Source organism: Salvelinus alpinus, chromosome 2, assembly GCF_045679555.1.
Source record: "Salvelinus alpinus chromosome 2, SLU_Salpinus.1, whole genome shotgun sequence".
In the NCBI taxonomy this organism is placed as follows: Eukaryota; Metazoa; Chordata; class Actinopteri; order Salmoniformes; family Salmonidae; genus Salvelinus; species Salvelinus alpinus.
The window spans coordinates 114,304,872-114,327,060 of NC_092087.1; the positions used below are offsets into that span (position 1 = coordinate 114,304,872).

A 22,189-nucleotide genomic window follows, 5' to 3' on the forward strand; every position below is an offset into this window, starting at 1 on the left:
ACATTTATATATGAAGGAGTTGTTTTATGATATCAATGAATTAATGTCACAATGTAGAATGTTTTAACATTGTAGTAGGAGTATTTTAATGTCTCAATGTAGAATGTTTTAATATATAGTATATTAATATACTCTGCAGTAAGTCAGTCAGAATGTCACAATGTAGAACCCTAAACGTTTGCCAATTGATTTCAACATGATATGGACATTAGGCTCATTGGGGGAAATCCAGGCTCTGAATTGAAAGAGTACTATTTATGTGATTTAACACAAAGTGACTAACAAAAAAAGAGTTGTCCTCTAACAGTGATGTACACATTATTCCCAGAATCAACTGATTTCAACATAATATTGATGAGTTAAGACAAATAAGTGTTGTGTTCCTTTGTTTAGTGACCCCTAAATTTAAATGCATCACTCCAAAATGTAGCTGACTGTCTTCTGCAGGTTGTCCTCTAACCAGTGAGCTAAAATATATCTCCCTTTTCCATGTTTTTTAGTTGTGTTAGTTTCAACAGCACCTACAACCTGATTTCCCCCATAATCGATATCAGTGATTTATTGCTACTTGTCAAAACAACAGTGTTTCTGGTGCTTGTGCAGTTTATAAGGAGCTTGTTTTAAAAAAATTCAATTATTGTGGCAGATGTTTGTGTATATACCACATGTTAGGTTTTCAATTTATCCCAAACTGTTTCTGCATATTGGTTATTGATTTGGACACGTTAAAACTGTGTTTTGACATTGGGCTATCCCACTTAGCAAAATGTAATTGAAAAGCCGTTGAAAATAATACTATGCAATCAAATATTTCATATAACATTTAGTAATGAAAATTATTCATGCAACCAACTGACAATTTTTTGGTACAATTATATTGACATTGTTGCCCTGTTTTTAGAAAATCAAGGGTCATTCTCACATGTGCCAACCCAAATGTACTAGAGCATGACATTGGGGACTGGGCCCCGATCCAACAACATGCCTATCTAGTGAACCCTGAAAAGAGAGAGAAGCTCTGCAGTGAGGTGGAAAGTTACTAGGGATATTTCAGGAGTTTCCTCTTGAAATCAGACATGTCCGTGGTGAGAACAACCTGGTTGCTGATTGTCTCAAGGGGGGCAGTCAAAATGTTTTGTGTTTTGCGTTTAGCCAGTGCGTTGCCATGGATCACAGTTTATTTTTACTGCACGTTTTTCCGTATTGGAGTATTGGAGATGAGTTTTGTTTGGGCTCGTTTTTAGGAAGACGAGAGTTCTAGAAGCTAGTGAGCTTTAGTGAGTTTTAGGAAGAGGAGAGTTCTAGAAGCTAGTGAGTTCTAGAAGCTATAGAAAGAAAAATCTTTGTGGGAATAATAAAAAATAAATATTGTTTTTAATTGTTGTTTGCCAGTAGACAGACACCATGCTTATATTGGTGACGGTGAAGCATTGTAGTTGATTATAATGTGAAATGGAAGTTGTTTTCTGTTGTTGGTGAGCAAACTCTTAAGGTGTTAGTTAGTCTTTGCTTTTTCCATTTATGTTTTGAGGTTGGACTTTAGCACGTATAGCTCGTCAGCACATAGGGCGCACTGATTGGTGTCACCTCGTTAGTCAGTATGTGTTACACCTGTGCTGGCTTGTCCATCTCGTTATTGGGAAGGTGTTTCACCTGAGCTGGTCCAGGTTCTATTTAAGAGTGTCTGGCTCAGTGCTCCAGTTGTCTTGATAGATGTGGAGAGTCAACACCTTTAGTTGCTCCACCTTTCTGGGTTGCTTCCTGTCTTTAAATTTGGTGTGGGTGTTTCTTTTGTTTGCCTCTTCTTGGGCAGATTTAGTGGGTCTCATGGGTGGTGTCTTTTAGGTCCCAGTTGTTGTTACTAGTCAACTTTCAGTCGACACCCCCATAGTGTCTTTGAGAACCCCTCCTAAAAAACAAGCTTATATTGTGGGTTGGATATTGCATCCAATTAGTGTTTTAATCAATGGCATTTCCTTAGAATGCTCATTGGTCTTTCAGTTGTTAATCTTCTGTTTTTTTTTCTGCTGTTATTTTTGTGTACTAAATATTTCTGGTTATTTTCATTGTTTTTTCCTGTGAAGCCATTGTGTTGAATCCATGTCTGAAATGTGCTGTATAAATAAAGCTTGATTTGATTTCAACAAATGAACCCAATGACTGATCAATCAACAGACCCTCCATCTTAGTATGAAAAACAGTATCAATCCCACTTTTCCAGCCTGCTGAAGGCGTGGTGGAGTGGTAAACACCACCCCCTACTCTACCAGGGGCTTGAGGTGGTCTCCCACAGCTCTGCTTATGTCATGTTCTGTGGCCTTGCCGTTCCATTTATTGACTGCCCCTGCAACACAGAAAGAAACATATTTAGTCATATTATATAAAACACTCAAAGTAATGGATATGGAGCATCTATGGACTCAGTTACACCTAGCACCTAAATGTGACTTCTGTTATCTGATCACTCCAAGCTGAATTAGGTTCAGATCTACCAGGATGGGCCTTTGACATAGTCTGGATGCAGTCAGGTCACCACATATAAATAAGCAATGTAAAGAGATGGGGGTGAATGAGTGGGGGAAAGTACATTCTATACAAATGACCTTCATAATAACAATCAACTAATGTGTGTGCCTGAGGGGAAATTAACTCTCCTACTGACAAAATGGGTGAGAAATTACACCAAAACCAGCGGACAATTTGCACTGCTGCTGAGAAACATCTCCACAGCATGATGTTGCCATGACCACCGCTTCACCGGGATGGTACCGACTTTCTCCAGACATGACACATGACATTCAGGCCAAAGAGTTGGTTTAATCAGACCAGAGAATCTTGTTTCTCATGGTTAGAGTCCTTTAGGTGCCTTTTGGCAAACTCCAAGCGGGCTGTCATGTGCCTTTTACTGAGGAGTAGCTTCCGTCTGGTCTCTACCATAAAGGCCTGATTTGTTGGAGTGCTGCAGAGATGATTGTCCTTCTGGAAGGTTCTCCCATCTCCACAGAGGAACTCTGGAGCTCTGTCAGAGTGACCATCGAGTTTTTGGTCACCTCCTTGACCAAGGCCCTTCTCCCCCGATTTCTCCGTTTGGCCCGTTTGGCCAGCTCTAGGAAGAGTAATGGTGGTTCCTAACTTATTCCATTTATTAAGAATGAGGGCGGACACTGTGTTCTTGGGGACCTTCAATGCTGCATACATTTTTTGGTACCTTTTCTCCAGATTTGTGCCCCGACACATTCTTGTCTCAGAGCTCTACGGACAATTCCTTTGACCTCATGGCTTGGTTTTTGCTCTTCCCTGTCGTGGCAGAATCAGATTTAGCTAGGTAACATAGATAAGATGTTATTTTCATCATATGCTTGTGAGATACTTGTCATTAGAATCTTCTGAGCTAGGGATTAGTAACTTGGTGCCAGAGAGGGGAGAGGTCAGGCTTGTCTTCATAAGTCAATGTATCTGTTAAAACCATGTGGTGCTAAGTAGAATATCAGAAGGGGAGGAGGACAGTTGTTTTCTTATGGGAACGTTGTTTTCTTATGGGAACGTGTCTGTAACTATTCCTAAACCATGTGACGGGATGGAGTTATTAATTGGGGAACCAGTTAGTTATCTCATACAATGTCTGTACGCCAGTCACTCCCTACTTTTCTCATAGGGGGAAGGAGTTTGGCAGTGTTTGGAACCATTGTAGGTCCCCTCTGAGGTTGCCCTTATATTGACCTAGTATTTGATCTAAGAGGCTCACTGTCTGATTTTGAGTTTGTCCAGGTTTGGGAATATCTAGAAATGACAATTGATATATGCCATTGGATGAGGTAATGTTTTGGTAGACAGTGAAGTATCAAGCATGAGATTTAAACCTTGTCTTGGGAGATCAAACTGAACGATGATTTATAGCTGATGCTGTCTAGCGATAGGATACTCCTCTTTCGGGTAAAGGATTCTTTGTAAGTTGAGAGGGGTGTATCTTGGCTATAAATGAGACTAAGAATTGTTTTGTAAGCACTCTCAGAGAATTCATTTATAGGCACTGAATTGATCTGAGAGTCAAAAAAGGGCTTTGGTGAAGCTTGTATATATATTTAAGATGGAATTTATAATTTAACTCTGACTTGTGTGTGGTTGGCTCTCTCTCTCTCTTTATTGAGTAATACAGGAAATTACCACGACACATGTGGGACTTTACTGTGGGACTTTATATAGACAGGTGTGTGCCTCTCCAAATCATGTCTAATCAATTGAATTTACCACAAGTGGACTCCAATCAAGCTGGAGAAACATCTCAAGGATGATCAATGGAATCAGGATGCATCTGAGCTCAATTTCGAGTCTCATAGCAAAGGGTCTGAATACTTAAGTAAATACATTTGCAAAAATGTTTACAAACCTGTTTTTGGTTTGTCATTATGTGGTATTGTGATGTCATTATGGGGTATTGTGTGTAGATTGATGAGGGGAAAAATATTCCATTTTAGAATAAGGCTGTAAAGTAACTGAATGTGGAAAAAGTGAAGGGGTCTGAATACTTAACGAATGCACTGTATACAGCTGGCAGAGTTTTCTACCATTAGCAGTTTTGTACACAGTCACGTGATACGTGGTATAGAAATGTCCAATCATAGGAGAGTACATGGGAGGCACTATACTGTGTGTCTGCAGGTGTCTATCTGGTCAAAACCACTGATACAGGAGCCCCTCCACCCTCTGGCGGGATGGATCATGTCTACAGAGAAACCCAGAATCAAATACTTAGATTTGTGTGTATTGGGTTGTGAAATTGTTAGATATTACTTGTTAGATATTACTGCACTGTTGGAGCTAGAACCACAAGCATTTCACTACACCCCCAATAACATCTGCTAAACACGTGTATGTGACCAATAAAATGTGATTTGATATTGATTTGAAATAAATGTCCTATTTATCAAAGGTGCTTTTGGCTGGGGTCAAAATGACTCCATAGGATTTGAATTTGTTAAAAGTCCATTTTGATACAGAAACACTAAACCATGATTTAGATGTATTAACAACCATTTGATTGTGGGTGTAAAGCTTGTTTTAAATTCTCACTCATTAAACACGAATCAATCAACACATGCTTCTCTTTGAACGACTTTATATGATATTAAACCTTTATGAAATAAATGAAAAATAAACGTTTGGTTCCTCAACTGCGTTTCCCACTCCAGTCAGCAGATGGCGATGTGCGTCTTTTAGGTTCAGGTGACGCTACCAGTGTGACGTATAATCTAGTGGACGTGACGCTCCTTCAACAACAACAGCTAGTCAGACACCTCCGTAGCTTTCTAGCAAACATAGCAACAATATTCACGCTCTTTACACTGTTTTGGTGTATATTAGTCGCTGTGTATTAAACACACTTCTGTCGTATGTACACGTTGTTTGTCAGCTAGCTGGTTTGCTAAGTTAGCTTAGAACTAGGCTAGTCGCTAATGCTAGCTAGCTAACATCTCCGACCATGAGTTCACTAAGCTACTCTCCTCCTGCTAAAGAAGAGGAAGAGGTCTGCTGGACGGAGAAAGAAGCTTTTGTGAAAGAGGAGGACGAAGAGGAGGCTGTTTCAATACAAAAACAAGTAGAGGGTGAGGCTGTTACCGTGAAAGAGGAAGAGAAAGACGTTTCAGTGAAAGAAGAGGAAGACGCGTTCAGAGTGAAAGAGGAGGAGGAGGAAGAGGAGGCTGTTACAATATTAAAACACGTAGAGGGTGAGGCTGTTACCATGAAAGAAGAAGAGAAAGACGTTTCAGTGAAAGAGGAGGAAGTTACAGTAAAAGGAGAGGAGGATGCAGTTTTTGGAGTGAAAGAGGAGGAGGAAGAGATGACTGTCACATTGGAGGAAGAAGAGGAGGTTGGAGATCCGTTTAACCCCAGTAAGTACCGTCTCTGCAGTCGTTGAACCAATATGCAGTAAAGGGGTTCTACACTTTAATGTTGTTCTGTAGGAATGGCTGAAGCTACACTGTTAACGTGTAGAACATCAAGAGTGGACCATCAACAAAACGTTAACAATTGATCAAATGCATCCAATGACAATGCCTGAAATACTGTAGTCCTCAATATCTCCTATTAGATTAGCCCAATATGTAGTCTTAAAGGGGCAATCAGTAGTTGTTACATCCATTTTGGGACTTATACATTAATGATATGTACCCATTGTTTCTTGAAGAATTCACTCACACATAGCCTCATGAGCTTAGTTCAACTGTCGTACCCCATCAGAACCCACAATATGAGCTTTTTTTTACTCCAATGTTTGTCAGTAAATATAAACAAACACGGTATATCCTCAAAACATGGTTAAAACTATAATGTTGATATCATGGATGGTTGCATTTCTCCAGCCCCATCCCTCAGCTTTTTACCGAAACAGGCAGGGAGTACGCTTTGTTATTGTTACTACTGCTGATTGCTGCCCCCGTTACTCCTCAAGGTCCAAGGACTGAATGTTATTTTCAGAGGTAGACTGGCTCTGGCAGGTAAAATAGTCAAATAATTCACCTAAATGTGAATCGATTCTCAATTGCGATACATTTCTAGAAACATAAATCGCTGTACTTTCATATCAATTCAGAATAATTTCACACAATACTTTCATATCACATCAAAATAAGTAACCAGTCGCAATACCCCAAACGGTAAACCAAATTAGTTTCTCGTCATTTCACCTTCCTTTAGGCTTCTTTTTCTTCTTTGGACTTTATATGGCGGTTGGAAACCAACTTTAAGGTGTATTACCACCATCAACTGGACTGGAGTGTGGACCTCAGTTCATCTTTCAATCACCCACGTGGGTATATACCAAGACAGTCATGAAGAGGGCACAACAAAACCTTTTCCCCCTCAGGAGACTGAAAAGATTTGGCATGGGTCCCCAGATCCTCAAAAGGTAATACAGCTGCACCATCGAGAGCATCCTGACCGGTTGCATCACCTCCTGGTATGGCAACTGCTCGCCATCTGACCCTAAGGCGCTACAGAGGGTAGTGCGAATGGCCCAGTACATCACTGTGGCCAAGCTTCCTGCCATCCAGGACCTATATAATAGGCGGTGTCAGAGGAAAGCCCACAAAATTGCCAGAGACTCCAGTCACCCAAGTCATAGACTGTTTTCTCTGCTACCGCACGGCAAGTGGTACCGGAGCTCCAAGTCTAGAACCAAAAGCCTCCTCAACAGCTTCTACCTCCAAGCCATAAGACTGCTGAACAATTCGGAAAATCACCACCGGACAATTTACATTGACCCCCCTCCACCCCCCTCCATTTTGTGCACTGCTGCTACTCGCTGGTTGTTTGTTACCTATGCATAGTCACTACACTCCCCTACCTTCATGTACAGATTACCTCAACTAGCCTGTAACCCCGCACACTGACTCGGTACCAGTGCCCCCTGTATATAGCCTCCACACTGACTCAGTACCAGTGCCCCCTGTATTTAGCCTCCACACTGACTCAGTACCGGTGCCCCCTGTATATAACCTCCACACTGACTCAGTACCGGTGCCCCCTGTATATAGCCTCCACACTGACTCAGTTCCGGTGCCCCCTGTATATAGCCTCCACACTGACTCGGTACCGATGCCCCCTGTATATAGCCTCCACACTGACTCAGTACCGGTGCCCCCTGTATATAGCCTCCACACTGACTCGGTACCAGTGCCCCCTGTATATAGCCTCCACACTGACTTGGTACCGATGCCCCCTGTATATAGCCTCCACACTGACTCAGTACCGGTGCCCCATGTATATAGCCTCCACACTGACTCGGTACCAGTGCCCCCTGTATATAGCCTCCACACTGACTCGGTACCGATGCCCCCTGTATATAGCCTCCACACTGACTCAGTACCGGTGCCCCCTGTATATAGCCTCCACACTGACTCAGTACCGGTGCCCCCTGTATATAGCCTCCACACTGACTCAGTACCGGTGCCCCCTGTATATAACCTCCACACTGACTCAGTACCGGTGCCCCCTGTATATAGCCTCCACACTGACTCCGTACCGGTGCCCCCTGTATATAGCCTCCACACTGACTCAGTACCGGTGCCCCCTGTATATAGCCTCCACACTGACTCAGTACCGGTGCCCCCTGTATATAGCCTCCACACTGACTCAGTACCGGTGCCCCCTGTATATAGCCTCCACACTGACTCTGTACCGGTGCCCCCTGTATATAGCCTCCACACTGACTCAGTACCGGTGCCCCCTGTATATAGCCACACTGACTCGGTACCGGTGCCCCCTGTATATAGCCTCCACACTGACTCGGTACCGGTGCCCCCTGTATATAACCTCCACACTGACTCAGTACCGGTGCCCCCTGTATATAGCCTCCACACTGACTCGGTACCGATGCCCCCTGTATATAACCTCCACACTGACTCGGTACCGGTGCCCCCTGTATATAGCCTCCACACTGACTCAGTACCGGTGCCCCCTGTATATAACCTCGTTATTGTTATTCTCATTCTGTTACTTTTTATTATTACTTTTTATTTTAGTCTACTTGGTAAATGTTTTCTTCTTCTTGAACTGCACTGTTGGTTAAGGGCTTGTCAGTAAAGCATTTCACAGTAAAGTCTAAGTTGGTGTCTTGACGGATTTGTAAAAAACGGTTTGTCATAAAACACTATATATATATTTTTTTAAATGTTGCTGACACCCCTCCCCAGAGGTGTCTCATTATTGGGATTCATTGCTGATTCCTACCTGTAGCTCACTATGAGGTGTCTAGTGATACAGGTTAAGGGCCCTGTTGGAGATTGGTGGTTGGTTGCGGAGTCGAGGGAACAAGCAGGGTTGGACAGGGCCATGTTATTATCCCACACACAGTCTCTGTGGTTCATATGAACCCCATTCCTGGGAATTAGATTTGATTACAAATCGCCCCTGTCTGTTACCACAGAAGGGTTCCGTCTGTCCCATTCCCAGCTAGGTTACGAGGCGCTTTGTCACCAGTACCTATGACTGGTTGATAGGGGAAACCTCCATGCTTATTATAGAACAAGTAATTAGGGGAAAACTATTTAGTAAACTGAAATAAAATAACAAACCGAATTTAAAAATTAAAACTATTCCAAAACTATCTTTGACTCGAACTAAAATAGCCTAAAATAATATTATATTAAATAATAATATTATGTTCAGTTTGAATAATTTACATCTTGATTTTGGGCAAAAATAGGATTGGGTTTTAAATATTTTTGTGGTTTTAAAGCTTCTGAACCTGGTGGCTGGTAAATGCTGCCATGGGATGGCAATGTTTCAAATAGACCTAGCTTGTGTATCACTATCACTAGCTATTACCAGAAATACTTTAAGAAATTAGGATATCGGAAACTCCTTTCGATTTATATTAACAGTTTAAAGAAAAGAACGTTGGCATGAATTACCCTCTGATGAAGCACATTACAAATATTTTCAGAAATGTGAGATAATCAACTTGTTCTCTGTAATATCTAATAATATTATAATATTGTATAGCTTTGCAATCGTAACATTATGTACTTTCAAGGACAATAGGCATGTTTCTCGACTCATACCCTGACTTTAAAAAGGGATTTTGTGAGAATTAGCTTAGGAACTGTGTGTCACAGCATGACAATGTGAAGGCGATTGGTCGACAGTCTCTTGGACGGGCGTTATATACGCTTTGACATTTTCTGGAATAGTTTTTATTTGAAAACGTTTTTGTTAACTTGCCTATTGAATTTGGAATGCACTGTACTGTTCATCTCTGAAACTCACTGAGATAATTCCTTTGATCCAGCAGTAGCAATACAGGGATATAACATCTACAGAAAAGACAGGAATGCTTATGGGGGAGGTGCTGTATACAGGGCATTCTGAAAGTATTCAGACCCCTTGACTTTTTTCACTTTTTGTTACTTTAAAGCCTTATTCTAAAATGGATCAAATTATTTTTTTCCCCTCTTTCATTTACAGTGGGGAGAACAAGTATTTGATACACTGCCGATTTTGCAGGTTTTCCTACTTACAAAGCATGTAAAGGTCTGTAATTTTTTATCATAGTTACACTTCAACTGTGAGAGACGGAATCTAAAACAAAAATCCAGAAAATCACATTGTATGATTTTTAATAATAATAGTAATTAATTTGCATTTTACTGCATGACATAAGTATTTGATCACCTACCAACCAGTAAGAATTCCGGCTCTCACAGACCTGTTCGTTTTTCTTTAAGAAGCCCTCCTGTTCTCCACTCATTACCTGTATTAACTGCACCTGATTGAACTCGTTACCTGTATAAAAGACGCCTGTCCACACACGCAATCAAACAGACTCAAACCTCTCCACAATGGCCAAGACCAGAGAGCTGTGTAAGGACATCAGGGATAAAATTGTAGACCTGCACAAGGCTAGGATGGACTACAGGACAATAGGCAAGCAGCTTGGTGAGAAGGCAACAACTGTTGGCACAATTATTAGAAAATGGAAGAAGTTCAAGATGACGGTCTATCACCCTCGGTCTGGGGCTCCATGCAAGATCTCACCTCGTGCGGCATCAATGATCATGAGGAAGGTGAGGGATCAGCCCAGAACTACACGGCAGGACCTGGTCAATGACCTGAAGAGAGCTGGGACCACAGTCTCAAAGAAAACCATTAGTAACACACTACGCCGTCATGGATTAAAATCCTTCAGCGCACGCAAGGTCCCCCTGCTCAAGCCAGCGCATGTCCAGGCCCTTCTGAAGTTTGCCAATGACCATCTGGATGATCCAGAGGAGGAATGGGAGAAGGTCATGTGGTCTGATGAGACAAAAATATAGCTTTTTGGTCTAAACTCCACTCGCCGTGTTTGGAGGAAGAAGAAGGATGAGTACAACCCCAAGAACACCATCTCAACCGTGAAGCATGGAGGTGGAAACATCATTCTTTGGGGATGCTTTTCTGCAAAGGGGACAGGGCGACTGCACCGTATTGAGGGGAGGATGGATGGGGCCATGTATCGCGAGATCTTGGCCAACAACCTCCTTCCCTCAGTAAGAGCATTGAAGATAGGTCGTGGCTGGGTCTTCCAGCATGACAACGACCCGAAACACACAGCCAGGGCAACTAAGGAGTGGCTCCGTAAGAAGCATCTCAAGGTCCTGGAGTGGCCTAGCCAGTCTCCAGACCTGAACCCAATAGAAAATCTTTGGAGGGAGCTGAAAGTCCGTATTGCCCAGCGACAGCCCCCAAACCTGAAGGATCTGGAGAAGGTCTGTATGGAGGAGTGGGCCAAAATCCCTGCTGCAGTGTGTGCAAACCTGGTCAAAAACTACAGGAAATGTATGATCTCTGTAATTGCAAACAAAGGTTTCTGTACCAAATATTAAGTTCTGCTTTTCTGATGTATCAAATACTTATTTCATGCAATAAAATGCAAATTAATTACTTAAAAATCATACAATGTGATTTTCTGAATATTTGTTTTAGATTCTGTCTCTCACAGTTGAAGTGTACCTATGATAAAAAAATTACAGACCTCTACATGCTTTGTAAGTAGGAAAACCTGCAAAATCGGCAGTGTATCAAATACTTGTTCTCCCCACTGTAGCTAATTTATTTGGCACACCTGCATTTGGGGAGTTTCTCCCATCCTTCTCTCCAGATCCTCTCTGGCTCTGTCAAGTTGGATGGGGAACATTATAGTTATAAGTTATAGTTATGCACTAGGGCCCTTTCGATTGGTAGAAATGTTATATCATGTATTTTTCCATATATAGACACACCCCATGTGTTTTAATTAAATCAACTATATGTACTGAACTGGTCTGATGCTTTAAGCACGCTGTTTGATCTAATAATGAAGACACACAAATGACTCGAGGGAGCCAGAGATCAAGATAACCTAACCAGAAGAGAGAAATTCTGCCGTTATGCTCCTGAAGTTTCCGGTAATGGGCTACACCAGCGATCGGCAACCTTTTCCATTTGGAGTGCCAAGTTATCTTACCATTTCTACCAATCCGCGTGCCAGTTATGATTTTCATATGCACATTTTCGTGGAACAGTTTCATTTCATTTATAGTAGTATCTCAAAATCATTGTCTGTGGTTAACCTACATTTAATCTAAATTAAAATTATACAAATCTAAAAGTGATTTTCATTGCCATTGCCAACTATGTAAAAATAGCCTACATAAAGCCGACAATTAAAAACATTGCAGCCTGCAGGTAGAAAATTTCCTGATTTAAAAATAAATATCCTATAAATCACATTTGCTGCACATGGCCTGTCTACAACAAACTTGAAACATTGTATCAACTATCAACTGGGTCGGCCCAAAACTCCAGATAGCAAGCTTGCAATATTGTATAAAATATTCTGGGCCCTCAGAGTTTCCCACGCCAGTGAGTTCGGGACAGCCACAGCTGTTGGCTATTTGTACAAAGGATAAGAAGTAATCAGGTATTTTATGACATTTCCACTGGATCAGAGCATTACATTTTTCCCTTTTATGCCGAGTGGTTATTGAAAGGGCGAGAGCTGGAAATCTTTTATTAAATACTTTGAGGAACTATTGTCATTCGCAATTGATTTTGATTAGACTTTGTTTACTTGCTGTTTGGAGGTGAAGAAAAAACACTTTGAGAAGCTCCACAACTCATTAGTGGTGCAGCGTTAAGACAATGAGAAATACTATCAGACATCCCCAAATGGGCACATTTATAGATCTACATTTGTGTGCATGCCAGATAGATTAATCCTACTTCTATATGTGTAATCAGGTGTGCGTCCTTACTCAACATTGACAGGAGTGTTTCAAACAAAAGACAATTAATAAATTGACAACTGATGCATCTTGCAGGGTCAGGGCTAGGTGGTCTGCCAGGGGCCGTTTCATTTAGTGTCCGTTTGGTTCGGCATGGGGAATGATTTTATTTCCCCATAGTATGTTGTCCCGAAGTTGACCTACTGAAAGGGAGTGTACCTTTATGACTATATTTTACTGTTCCCTGAAGGAGGGAAACGAGGTGCAACACTTGTTTGTCCCCGCCCCTTCCTGGGTCTGTGAAGAGCGGTATTAAATTGAATATGACCTAAGGCTCGTATTTCTGTGTGTTATGTTATAATTAAGTCTATGATTTGATATTTGATAGAGCAGTCTGACTGAGCGGTGGTAGGCAGCAGCAGGCTCGTAAGCATTCATTCAAACAGCACTTTCCTGCGTTTGCCAGCAGCTCGTCGCAATTCTTGAAGCACAGCTCTGTTTATTGCTTCAAGCCTATCAACTCCCAAGATTAGGCTGGCAATACTATAGTGCCTATGAGAACATTCGGGGTGGCAGGGTAGCCTAGTGGTTAGAGCGTTGGACTAGTAACCGAAAGGTTGCAAGTTCAAATCCCCGAGCTGACAAGGTACAAATCTGTCGTTCTACCCCTGAACAGGCAGTTAACCCACTGTTCCTAGGCTGCCATTGAAAATACGAATTTGTTCTTAACTGACTTGCCAAGTAAAATAAAGGTACAAAAATATTAAAGAAAGAAATAAAAATGTTCATGAAATAGAAATGGTATAGAGAGAAATAGTTATATGTTAAAAGCTTTTTTTTACTTAAGTGTTTTTTTAAAGTGTTGTTTTTAGGTGAAGTTATGGGTCCTACAGTAGGTCTATGTTGTTGTTATGGGTCCTACAGTAGGTCTATGTTGTTGTTAGGTGAAGTTATGGGTCCTACAGTAGGTCTATGTTGTTGTTATGGGTCCTACAGTAGGTCTATGTTGTTGTTAGGTGAAGTTATGGATCCTACAGTAGGTCTATCTTGTTTTTAGGTGAAGTTATGGGTCCTACAGTAGGTCTATGTTGTTGTTAGGTGAAGTTATGGGTCCTACAGTAGGTCTATCTTGTTTTTAGGTGAAGTTATGGGCCAATTTGTTTAACACTTAATGTACAAACCCTCAGTTTCAGGCTGATAGAAAAGCTAGCTAAAGAGCATTTTACTGGTTGAAGTGTTTTTAAAGTTTAAAGACAAAAACACAAACATATTAAGCAGGACATTCAAGTGAGTCTTACAATTATATTCCAAAAGTAATGTGAAATGCACTCATATTCAACCTGTAAATGGAGGCTATTATTGCTGTCAGCCAATGAGAACTCCCCTGAGTTTTCCCCCACGGTGGTGAATTAGTAAATAGACACAGAGCTTAATGTGAGTTTCCTTCAGTAGCACTCCTGATCTTGTGCTGTAATATTCAGAATACATTGTGAAAAACTAAAATCTTCGCTTACCATTTTGGCTCCAGGCAGAAATACTACATCCTCATTAGCAGGGAGGAGTTTCTGCAATCAAATTGTGTGTGCATTGACCTCGTGCCGCAATTTTATCAAACACCGAAAAGGGCCTACATTGGAGACCAATAGTTGTCTGGCACACTGCTTAGGATTTCAACAACATGAATAACGTATTTCTAGTTACCACTAATGTGAAAACAAGACAAAATATGACTTGTTACTAACTTGACTGTCTTAATTGTGAAATATAACAGACGTACATTGTTGCACAACATCATGGGCATCACCTTTTACCTCAAATAAACAGTGGATTTCTGCTGTTGTGGGCCTTTAACCATCTGTCTGACTTTGTCGTTCACACAGGTGAGAGACGGGACAATCGTGGATCCTCTGGGGAGCCTCAACAACATCCTGATGCTGACGAGGCAGAGAAGAGTCTCTCCACATCACAACTCCTCCAGAAACACCAGCAGAGACCCACAGGGAAGAAATCTAACTGCTGCTCTGACTGTGGGAAAAGATTCAACTCTTCAGTAAAACTTAAAATACACCAGAGAACACACAAAGGAGAGAAATCTTTTAGCTGTAATCAATGTGGGAAGAGTTTTACTACATCTGGCTCTCTGACTTTACACCAGAGAATACACACAGGAGAGAAACCTTATAGCTGTGATCAATGTGGGAAGAGTTTTACTACATCTGGCCAGCTGACTTTACACCAGAGAATACACACAGGAGAGAAATCTTGCGGCTGTAATCAATGTGGGAAGTGTTTTACAACATCTAGCCAGCTGACAATACACCAGAGAATACACACAGGAGAGAAACCTTATAGCTGTGATCAATGTGGGAAGAGTTTTACCACATCTGGTCATCTGACTTTACACCGGAGAACACACACAGGAGAGAAACCTTATAGCTGTGGTCAATGTGGGAAGAGTTTTGGTCAAGCTAGCCAGCTGACAGTACACCAGAGAACACACACAGGAGAGAAATCTTATAGCTGTGGTCAATGTGGGAAGAGTTTTGGTCAATCTATCAATCTGAAAGTGCACCAGAGAAGACACATAGGAGAGAAACTCTATAGTTGTGATCATTGTGGGAAGAGTTTTGTTACATCTGACCAGCTGACAGTACACCAGAGAATACACACAGGAGAGAAACCTTATAGCTGTGATCAATGTGGGAAGAGTTTTACTACATCTGGCTCTCTGACTTTACACCGGAGAACACACACAGGAGAGAAACCTTATGGCTGTGGTCAATGTGGAAAGAGTTTTGGTCAATCTAGCCAGCTGACATTACACCAGAGAACACACACAGGAGAGAAACCTTTTAGCTGTGGTCAATGTGGGAAGAGTTTTTGTCAATCTAGCAATCTGACAGTGCACCAGAGAAGACACACAGGAGAGAAAGCCTATAGTTGTGATCAATGTGGGAAGAGTTTTGTTAAATCTGACCAGCTGACAGTACACCAGAGAATACACACAGGAGAGAAACCCTATAGCTGTGGTCAATGTGGGAAGAGTTTTACTACATCTGGCTCTCTGACTGTACACCAGAGAACACACACAGGAGAGAAACCGTATAGCTGTGATCAATGTGGTAAGAGTTTTGGTCAATCTAGCCAGCTGACATTACACCAGGGAAAACACACAGGACAGAAACCTTATAGCTGTGGTCAATGTGGGAAGAGTTTTGGTCAATCTAGCCAGCTGACATTACACCAGAGAACACACACAGGAGAGAAATCTTGTAGCTGTGATCAATGTGGGAAGAGATACTCTAGTAAAAGATCTCTGATCAAACATCAGAAAATACATGAAGGAGTTTTTTCATGATATCAATTAAATAATTAAATAATGTCACAATGTAGATTATTTTTACATTGTAGTAGGAGTATTTTAATGAATGTCAATGTAGAACCCTAAATGTTTGCCCCGTGTTCAGTTGATTTTACCCTCAGGGAAAAAATCCAGGCTCTGAATTGAAAGAGTTACTATTTATGTGATTTAACAAAAAGTGACTAACAAAAAAGAGTTGTGTTACACTTACCACGTTGGTGACCCACTGTAATCACAATGTAGCTAGCTGTTTACCACGTTGGTGACCCACTGGAATCACAATGTAGCTAGCTGTTTACCACGTTGGTGACCCACTGGAATCACAATGTAGCTAGCTGTTTACCACGTTGGTGACCCACTGGAATCACAATGTAGCTAGCTGTTTACCACGTTGGTGACCCACTGGAATCACAATGTAGCTAGCTGTTTACCACGTTGGTGACCCACTGGAATCACAATGTAGCTAGCTGTTTACCACGTTGGTGACCCACTGGAATCACAATGTAGCTAGCTGTTTACCACGTTGGTGACCCACTGGAATCACAATGTAGCTAGCTGTTTACCACGTTGGTGACCCACTGGAATCACAATGTAGCTAGCTGTTTACCACGTTGGTGACCCACTGGAATCACAATGTAGCTAGCTGTTTACCACGTTGGTGACCCACTGGAATCACAATGTAGCTAGCTGTTTACCACGTTGGTGACCCACTGGAATCACAATGTAGCTAGCTGTTTACCACGTTGGTGACCCACTGGAATCACAATGAAACAAAATGTTTAGGTTTTCAATATATCCCAAACTGTTTCTGCATATTGGTTATTGATTTGGACATGTTAAAACTGTGTTTTGACATTGCACTATTCCCATTTAGCAAAATGTCATTCAAAAGACGTTGAAAATAAGACTATGCCCGACTTCTAATATATGTTCGTTTGTAGTTGAAAGTGAAAGTTGAAAAGATGTCTTTTCGGGTCGTTTTTTCAATGACTTGAAAACAGCTTAATTTCAACATACTTGCAGCTTATACACCTATAATCAATTTTATTAACAATCCTACATCACTCCAGTATTTCTTGACAACATTCAAGTGCTAATTGTCTTTATTCCACTACTAAAGAAGCATGACTCAAATCACCTCATATATTCAAACATTCAGCCTGACAAAATATATATGTTTTATTATTCCATGCCTCACTATTAAGTTAATTATTGCCAATACATATTAACAAAGGGGTGTACATTTGGTTTTGTTATGTCATATTTACAATTATGTAGCATTTAGTAATCATAGTTATTCATGCAACCAACTTGACATTTTTGGGTACAATTATATTGACATTGTTACCCTGCTTTTATAACCAACAACATGCCTATCTAGTGAACCCTGAAAAGAGAGAAGCTCCGCAGTGAGGTGGAAAGTTACTATGGATATTGCAGGAGTTTCCTCTTGAAATCAGACATGTCTGTGTTAAGGACAACTTGGTTGCTGATTATACCAAGGGTGGGCAGTCAAATAGATTTGTGTTTTGCATTTAGCCAGTGAGTTACCATGATCACAATTTATTTTGACACGTTTTTCTGTGTTGGATATTAGTTTTATCTCTTATTCTTTTCTGTATATTTTTTTTAAACTGCACTGTTAGGGGCTCGTAAGGAAGCATTCCAGTGTTGTATCCGGCACATGTGACTAATACTATTTGATTTGAGTTTTGTTTGGGCTCGTTCCAAGGGGACGAGAGTTCTAGAAGCTAGTGAGTTTTAGGATTCTATGGAAAGAAAAATGATTAAAAAAATTATACGATTGCATATTATTATTTAGACATACGTGTTTTTAATTGTTGACAGCCAGTAGACACTATGTTTATGTTGTAGAAGGTGAAGCATTGTAGATGATTATGTGAAATGGAAGTTGTAGAGATACTCTGAATGATTGGCTATGAAAAGCCAACTGACATTTACTCCTGAGGTGCTGACCTGTTGCACCTTCGACAACCACTGTGATTATTATTATTTGACCCTGCTGGTCATCTATGAACATTTGAACATCTTGGCCATGTTCTGTTATAATCTCCACCCGGCACAGCCAGAAGAGGACTGGCCACCCCTCAGAGCCTGATTCCTCTCTAGGTTTCTTCCTAGGTTCTTGTCTTTCTAGGGAGTTTTTCCTAGCCACCGTGCTTCTACACCTGCATTGCTTGCTGTTTGGGGTTTTAGGCTGGGTTTCTGTACAGCACTCTGTGACATCAGCTGATGTAAGAAGGGCTTTATAAATACATTTGATTGATTGATTGATTGATTGTACAACTGAATGCATTCAACTGAAATGTGTCTTGGGTGCACTGATTGGTGTCACCTCGTTAGTCAGTATGTGTTACACCTGTGCTGGCTTGTCCATCTCGTTAGTGGGAAGGTGTTTCACCTGAGCTGGTCCAGGTTCTATTTAAGAGTGTCTGTCCCAGTGCTCCAGTTGTCTTGATAGACGTGGAGAGTCAACACCTTTAGTTGCTCCACCTTTTTTGTTTGCTTCCTGTCTTTAAGTTTGGTGTGGGTTTTTCTTTTGTTTTCCTCTTCTTGGGCAGATTTAGTGGGTCTCATGGTGGGTGTCTTTTAGGTCCCAGTTGTTGTTGATAGTCAACTTTCAGTGGACACCCCCATAGTGTCTTTCAGAGCCCCTCCTAAAAAAATTGTTTTTGTATTTTGGGTTGGGTTGGATATAGCATCATATTTTTTATATTTTAATCAGTCGTTTCCTTAATTCAGTTGTTATTCTTCTGTTTTTTATCCTGTTATGTTTGTTGTGTACTAAATACTTCTGTTTATTTTCTTAGTTTTTTCCTGTGAAGCCATTGTGTTGCATCCATGTCTGACATGTGCTGTATAAATAAAGCTTGATTTGAAAATATCAACAGACTCTTGGTCCATCTTAGTATGAAAAACAGCATCACTTTTCCAGCCTGCTGAAGGGGCACCAGAGAACACACACAGGAGAGAAACCGTATAGCTGTGATCAATGTGGTAAGAGTTTTGGTCAATCTAGCCAGCTGACATTACACCAGGGAAAACACACAGGACAGAAACCGTATAGCTGTGGTCAATGTGGGAAGAGTTTTGGTCAATCTAGCCAGCTGACATTACACCAGAGGTAAACACCACCCCCGGCTCTACCAGGGGCTTGAGGTGGTCTCCCACAGCTCTGCTTGTGTCATGTTCTGTGGCCTTGCTGTTCCATTTCTTGACTGCCCCTGCAACACAGAAAGAAACACATTTAGTCATATTATATAAAACACTCAAAGTAATGGATATGGAGCATCTATGGTCTCAGTTAAACCTGGCACCTGAATGTGATTTCTGTCATCCGATCACACTAAGCTCCATTAGGTTCAGATCCAACAGGATGGGCCTTTGACAGTCTGGACGCAGTCAAGCCACTGAATATAAATAAGCAACGTAAAGAGGTGGGGTGAATGAGTGGGGAAAAGTACATTCGACACAAATGACATTCATAATAGCAAAGAACAAATGTGTGTGCCTAAGGGGAAATTAACTTTCATACAGCCAAAAGGGGTGAGAAATTACACTCATATCAGTGGACAATTTGCACTAATGTTAATAAACATAGATGATGGAACATATTCCCTTTTGTTTACGTGATGAACCGCTAAGGGGACATAAATATTTACCATCTAAACCATGTGTGACCTCTCACCTCTCTGGCTGTAGAAGTGTTCTTCCTAACCAGTCCCTCAACAGCTCTCTGACTGAGCTCCACCCTCACTGGGTCTTCAGAGGAGAGGAAGGCTGAGGAGGGATGGAAGGATGAATGGATCAGTCAGTCAATAAAGTGTAGAGCTGCTTTCTATGCTGTCTGACAAAATCACTATTTTAGTAGTTCATTAAAGTAAATAAGGCTTTATGACTGCTGAATACCAAATATCAATCACTTAGATCATGTATTTTCAGGTAGAGATACATCTTTGGGATGTCCCGAGCCCATTAAAGTTGACATTTAAAATGGTTAAGGTTAGGGGTTAGGATTGGGATGTCCCAAGGATACCAGATTGCAATGACCATTGTGCATTCTTCGGTCTCTCTTACATAGCAGGTGTAAAAGAAACACAGACAAGGCAATGGATTATGGTCATTGTAGTTAATTACGTTTTATGCGCTAAACTATGTAGAATAGTCCTGTTGGAAACTACAACTCCCTACTACATCACACAGTTCAGTCTGGATCTGATTTATCTCCAGACTAGCTCTAGACACACCCTCTAGACAGACAGGCCAAAGACGCTTGCTTGCCCCAATTCGGGGAACCATTGATCTACTTCAGAGGAACTGTGTCTAGAGTGATTTCCTGTTGTTTTGACACCTCACTGTAAAACTAGAATAACTAGCTGTTGCTACAGAACGAGACGACCAATTCACAGTTAGTCTGTGTCTCGTTCTCCACACACGGACACACATCAAGATCACGTGTTTTCTATATGCACAAGATAGTTTGACTATATAAGGCTTCTGAACTCCTTGTGTCATCGAGCTCTCGGCCTTCCACCTCAGAGTGTAGGGCTGACCAGCTACATTATTGCAATTCTTATCAAATAAAGGTTGATTGTTTGAAGAAATGACAAAGTCTCTCCTGATTGGTTAGAATTTCCACCACAATGTGCAGTAGGCTTTTTCAATACCAACAATGATAGACCAGACTGAGTACAAAATGAATGACTGACTGCCCGGTTCAACGTCAGTACACCGTCTCACCTCATACTGTATTGGAGCAGCAGCAGCTGACTGCCCAGTTCAACGTCAGTTCACCATCTCACCTCATACTGTATTGGAGCAGCAGCAGCTGACTGCCCGGTTCAACATCAGTTCACCGTCTCACCTCATACTGTATTGGAGCAGAAGCAGCTGACTGCCCTGTTCAACATCAGTTCACCGTCTCACCTCATACTGTATTGGAGCAGCAGCAGCTGACTGCCCGGTTCAACATCAGTTAACCATCTCACCTCATACTGTATTGGAGCAGCAGCAGCTGACTTGATCGTTGATGCTAATCATCATGTATTGAATCTGAGAGTAAATAGAGCCGACTACAACTCTAAAAATGAAGGGTTCAACTGGAGTTGTTCTCAGATCCCCTAAGAACCGTAGGGTTCTTGGTCAATGAAAAACAGCCCCAAAAGGTTCTTCAAAGAACTTGTTAGAAGGTGGGTTCATCGAGGAACCTCCGTTGTTGCTGGACTTCTTCCGGGAACTTCGCAATTACAACTGAAAACGATGGTGACAAGTTTGGATGCGACAACAAGTTAAAAAGGTTAAGTTATGTTGATGTTTGTCTCTGAATATGTATCGAAATCATTTATAACAATAATATAACATACTAATAATGAATAATGAAGTCAATTCTGGTTTTCTGTGAATAGCTTCCATAACGTTACTATAGCTAATTACCGTAAATATTAGAAAGCCGGGTTTGACCGTCGGCGTTGTTTGAGCTACAGTACAGTACCGTTATCTAGCTAGCTAACGTTATGTCCTAACTAGGCACAACTAGGTTTGGATTATTTCCCTGAACTATATTCTTTCCCATATATTGTATATCGTTTCCATAAAGCCAACATGGCTTTACACTCATTAACGTAAGTTTCCAATCTAGAGCGGTTCTCACTTTTGTGATAATGAACTAGCTAACGTTAACTAAGGACGGTGACCTGTCCAGACGAGATGTTACAACGAACTGAATCGTCAATGGAGGTCTTCCTCTTTATATGCATGCAATACTATTAACTCACAAGGGGGCATAACGTTACATGTAAAATACTATCCCATTTTGGAAACGTTACATGTACAATACTATCCCATTTTGGAAACGTAACATGGACAATACTATCCCATTTTGGAAACGTTACATGGACAATACCATCCCATTTTGGAAACGTTACATGGACAATATTATCCCATTTAGGAAACGTTACATGGACAATACTGTCCCATTTTGGAAACGTTACATGGACAATACTATCCCATTTAGGAAACGATACATGTACAATAATATCCCAATTTGGAAACGTTACATGTTCGC

General features: G+C 41.2%; 2 protein-coding genes and 1 pseudogene across 2 annotated transcripts in view; 2 read left to right on the forward strand and 1 right to left on the reverse strand.

Annotated features, from left to right (window-relative positions):
* The window catches only part of LOC139552456 (zinc finger protein 585A pseudogene), a 100,809-nt pseudogene extending 81,800 nt beyond the window's left edge, over nt 1-19,009 (forward strand).
* The window catches only part of LOC139549976 (parathymosin-like), a 253,145-nt gene that overhangs the window by 213,979 nt on the left and 16,977 nt on the right, over nt 1-22,189 (reverse strand). The window lies entirely within an intron of this gene.
* Nucleotides 5,305-5,929, forward strand: LOC139550194 (cilia- and flagella-associated protein 251-like). Its single transcript, XM_071360908.1, has one exon. It carries the CDS (start codon nt 5,480-5,482, stop codon nt 5,915-5,917), a length of 438 nt encoding a protein of 145 aa, XP_071217009.1. The 5' UTR covers nt 5,305-5,479; the 3' UTR covers nt 5,918-5,929.

What these genes read in the sequence shown, in the direction of transcription:
- LOC139550194 (XM_071360908.1), top strand. Translation starts at nt 5,480, where the DNA reads ATGAGTTCACTAAGCTACTCTCCTCCTGCTAAAGAAGAGGAAGAGGTC.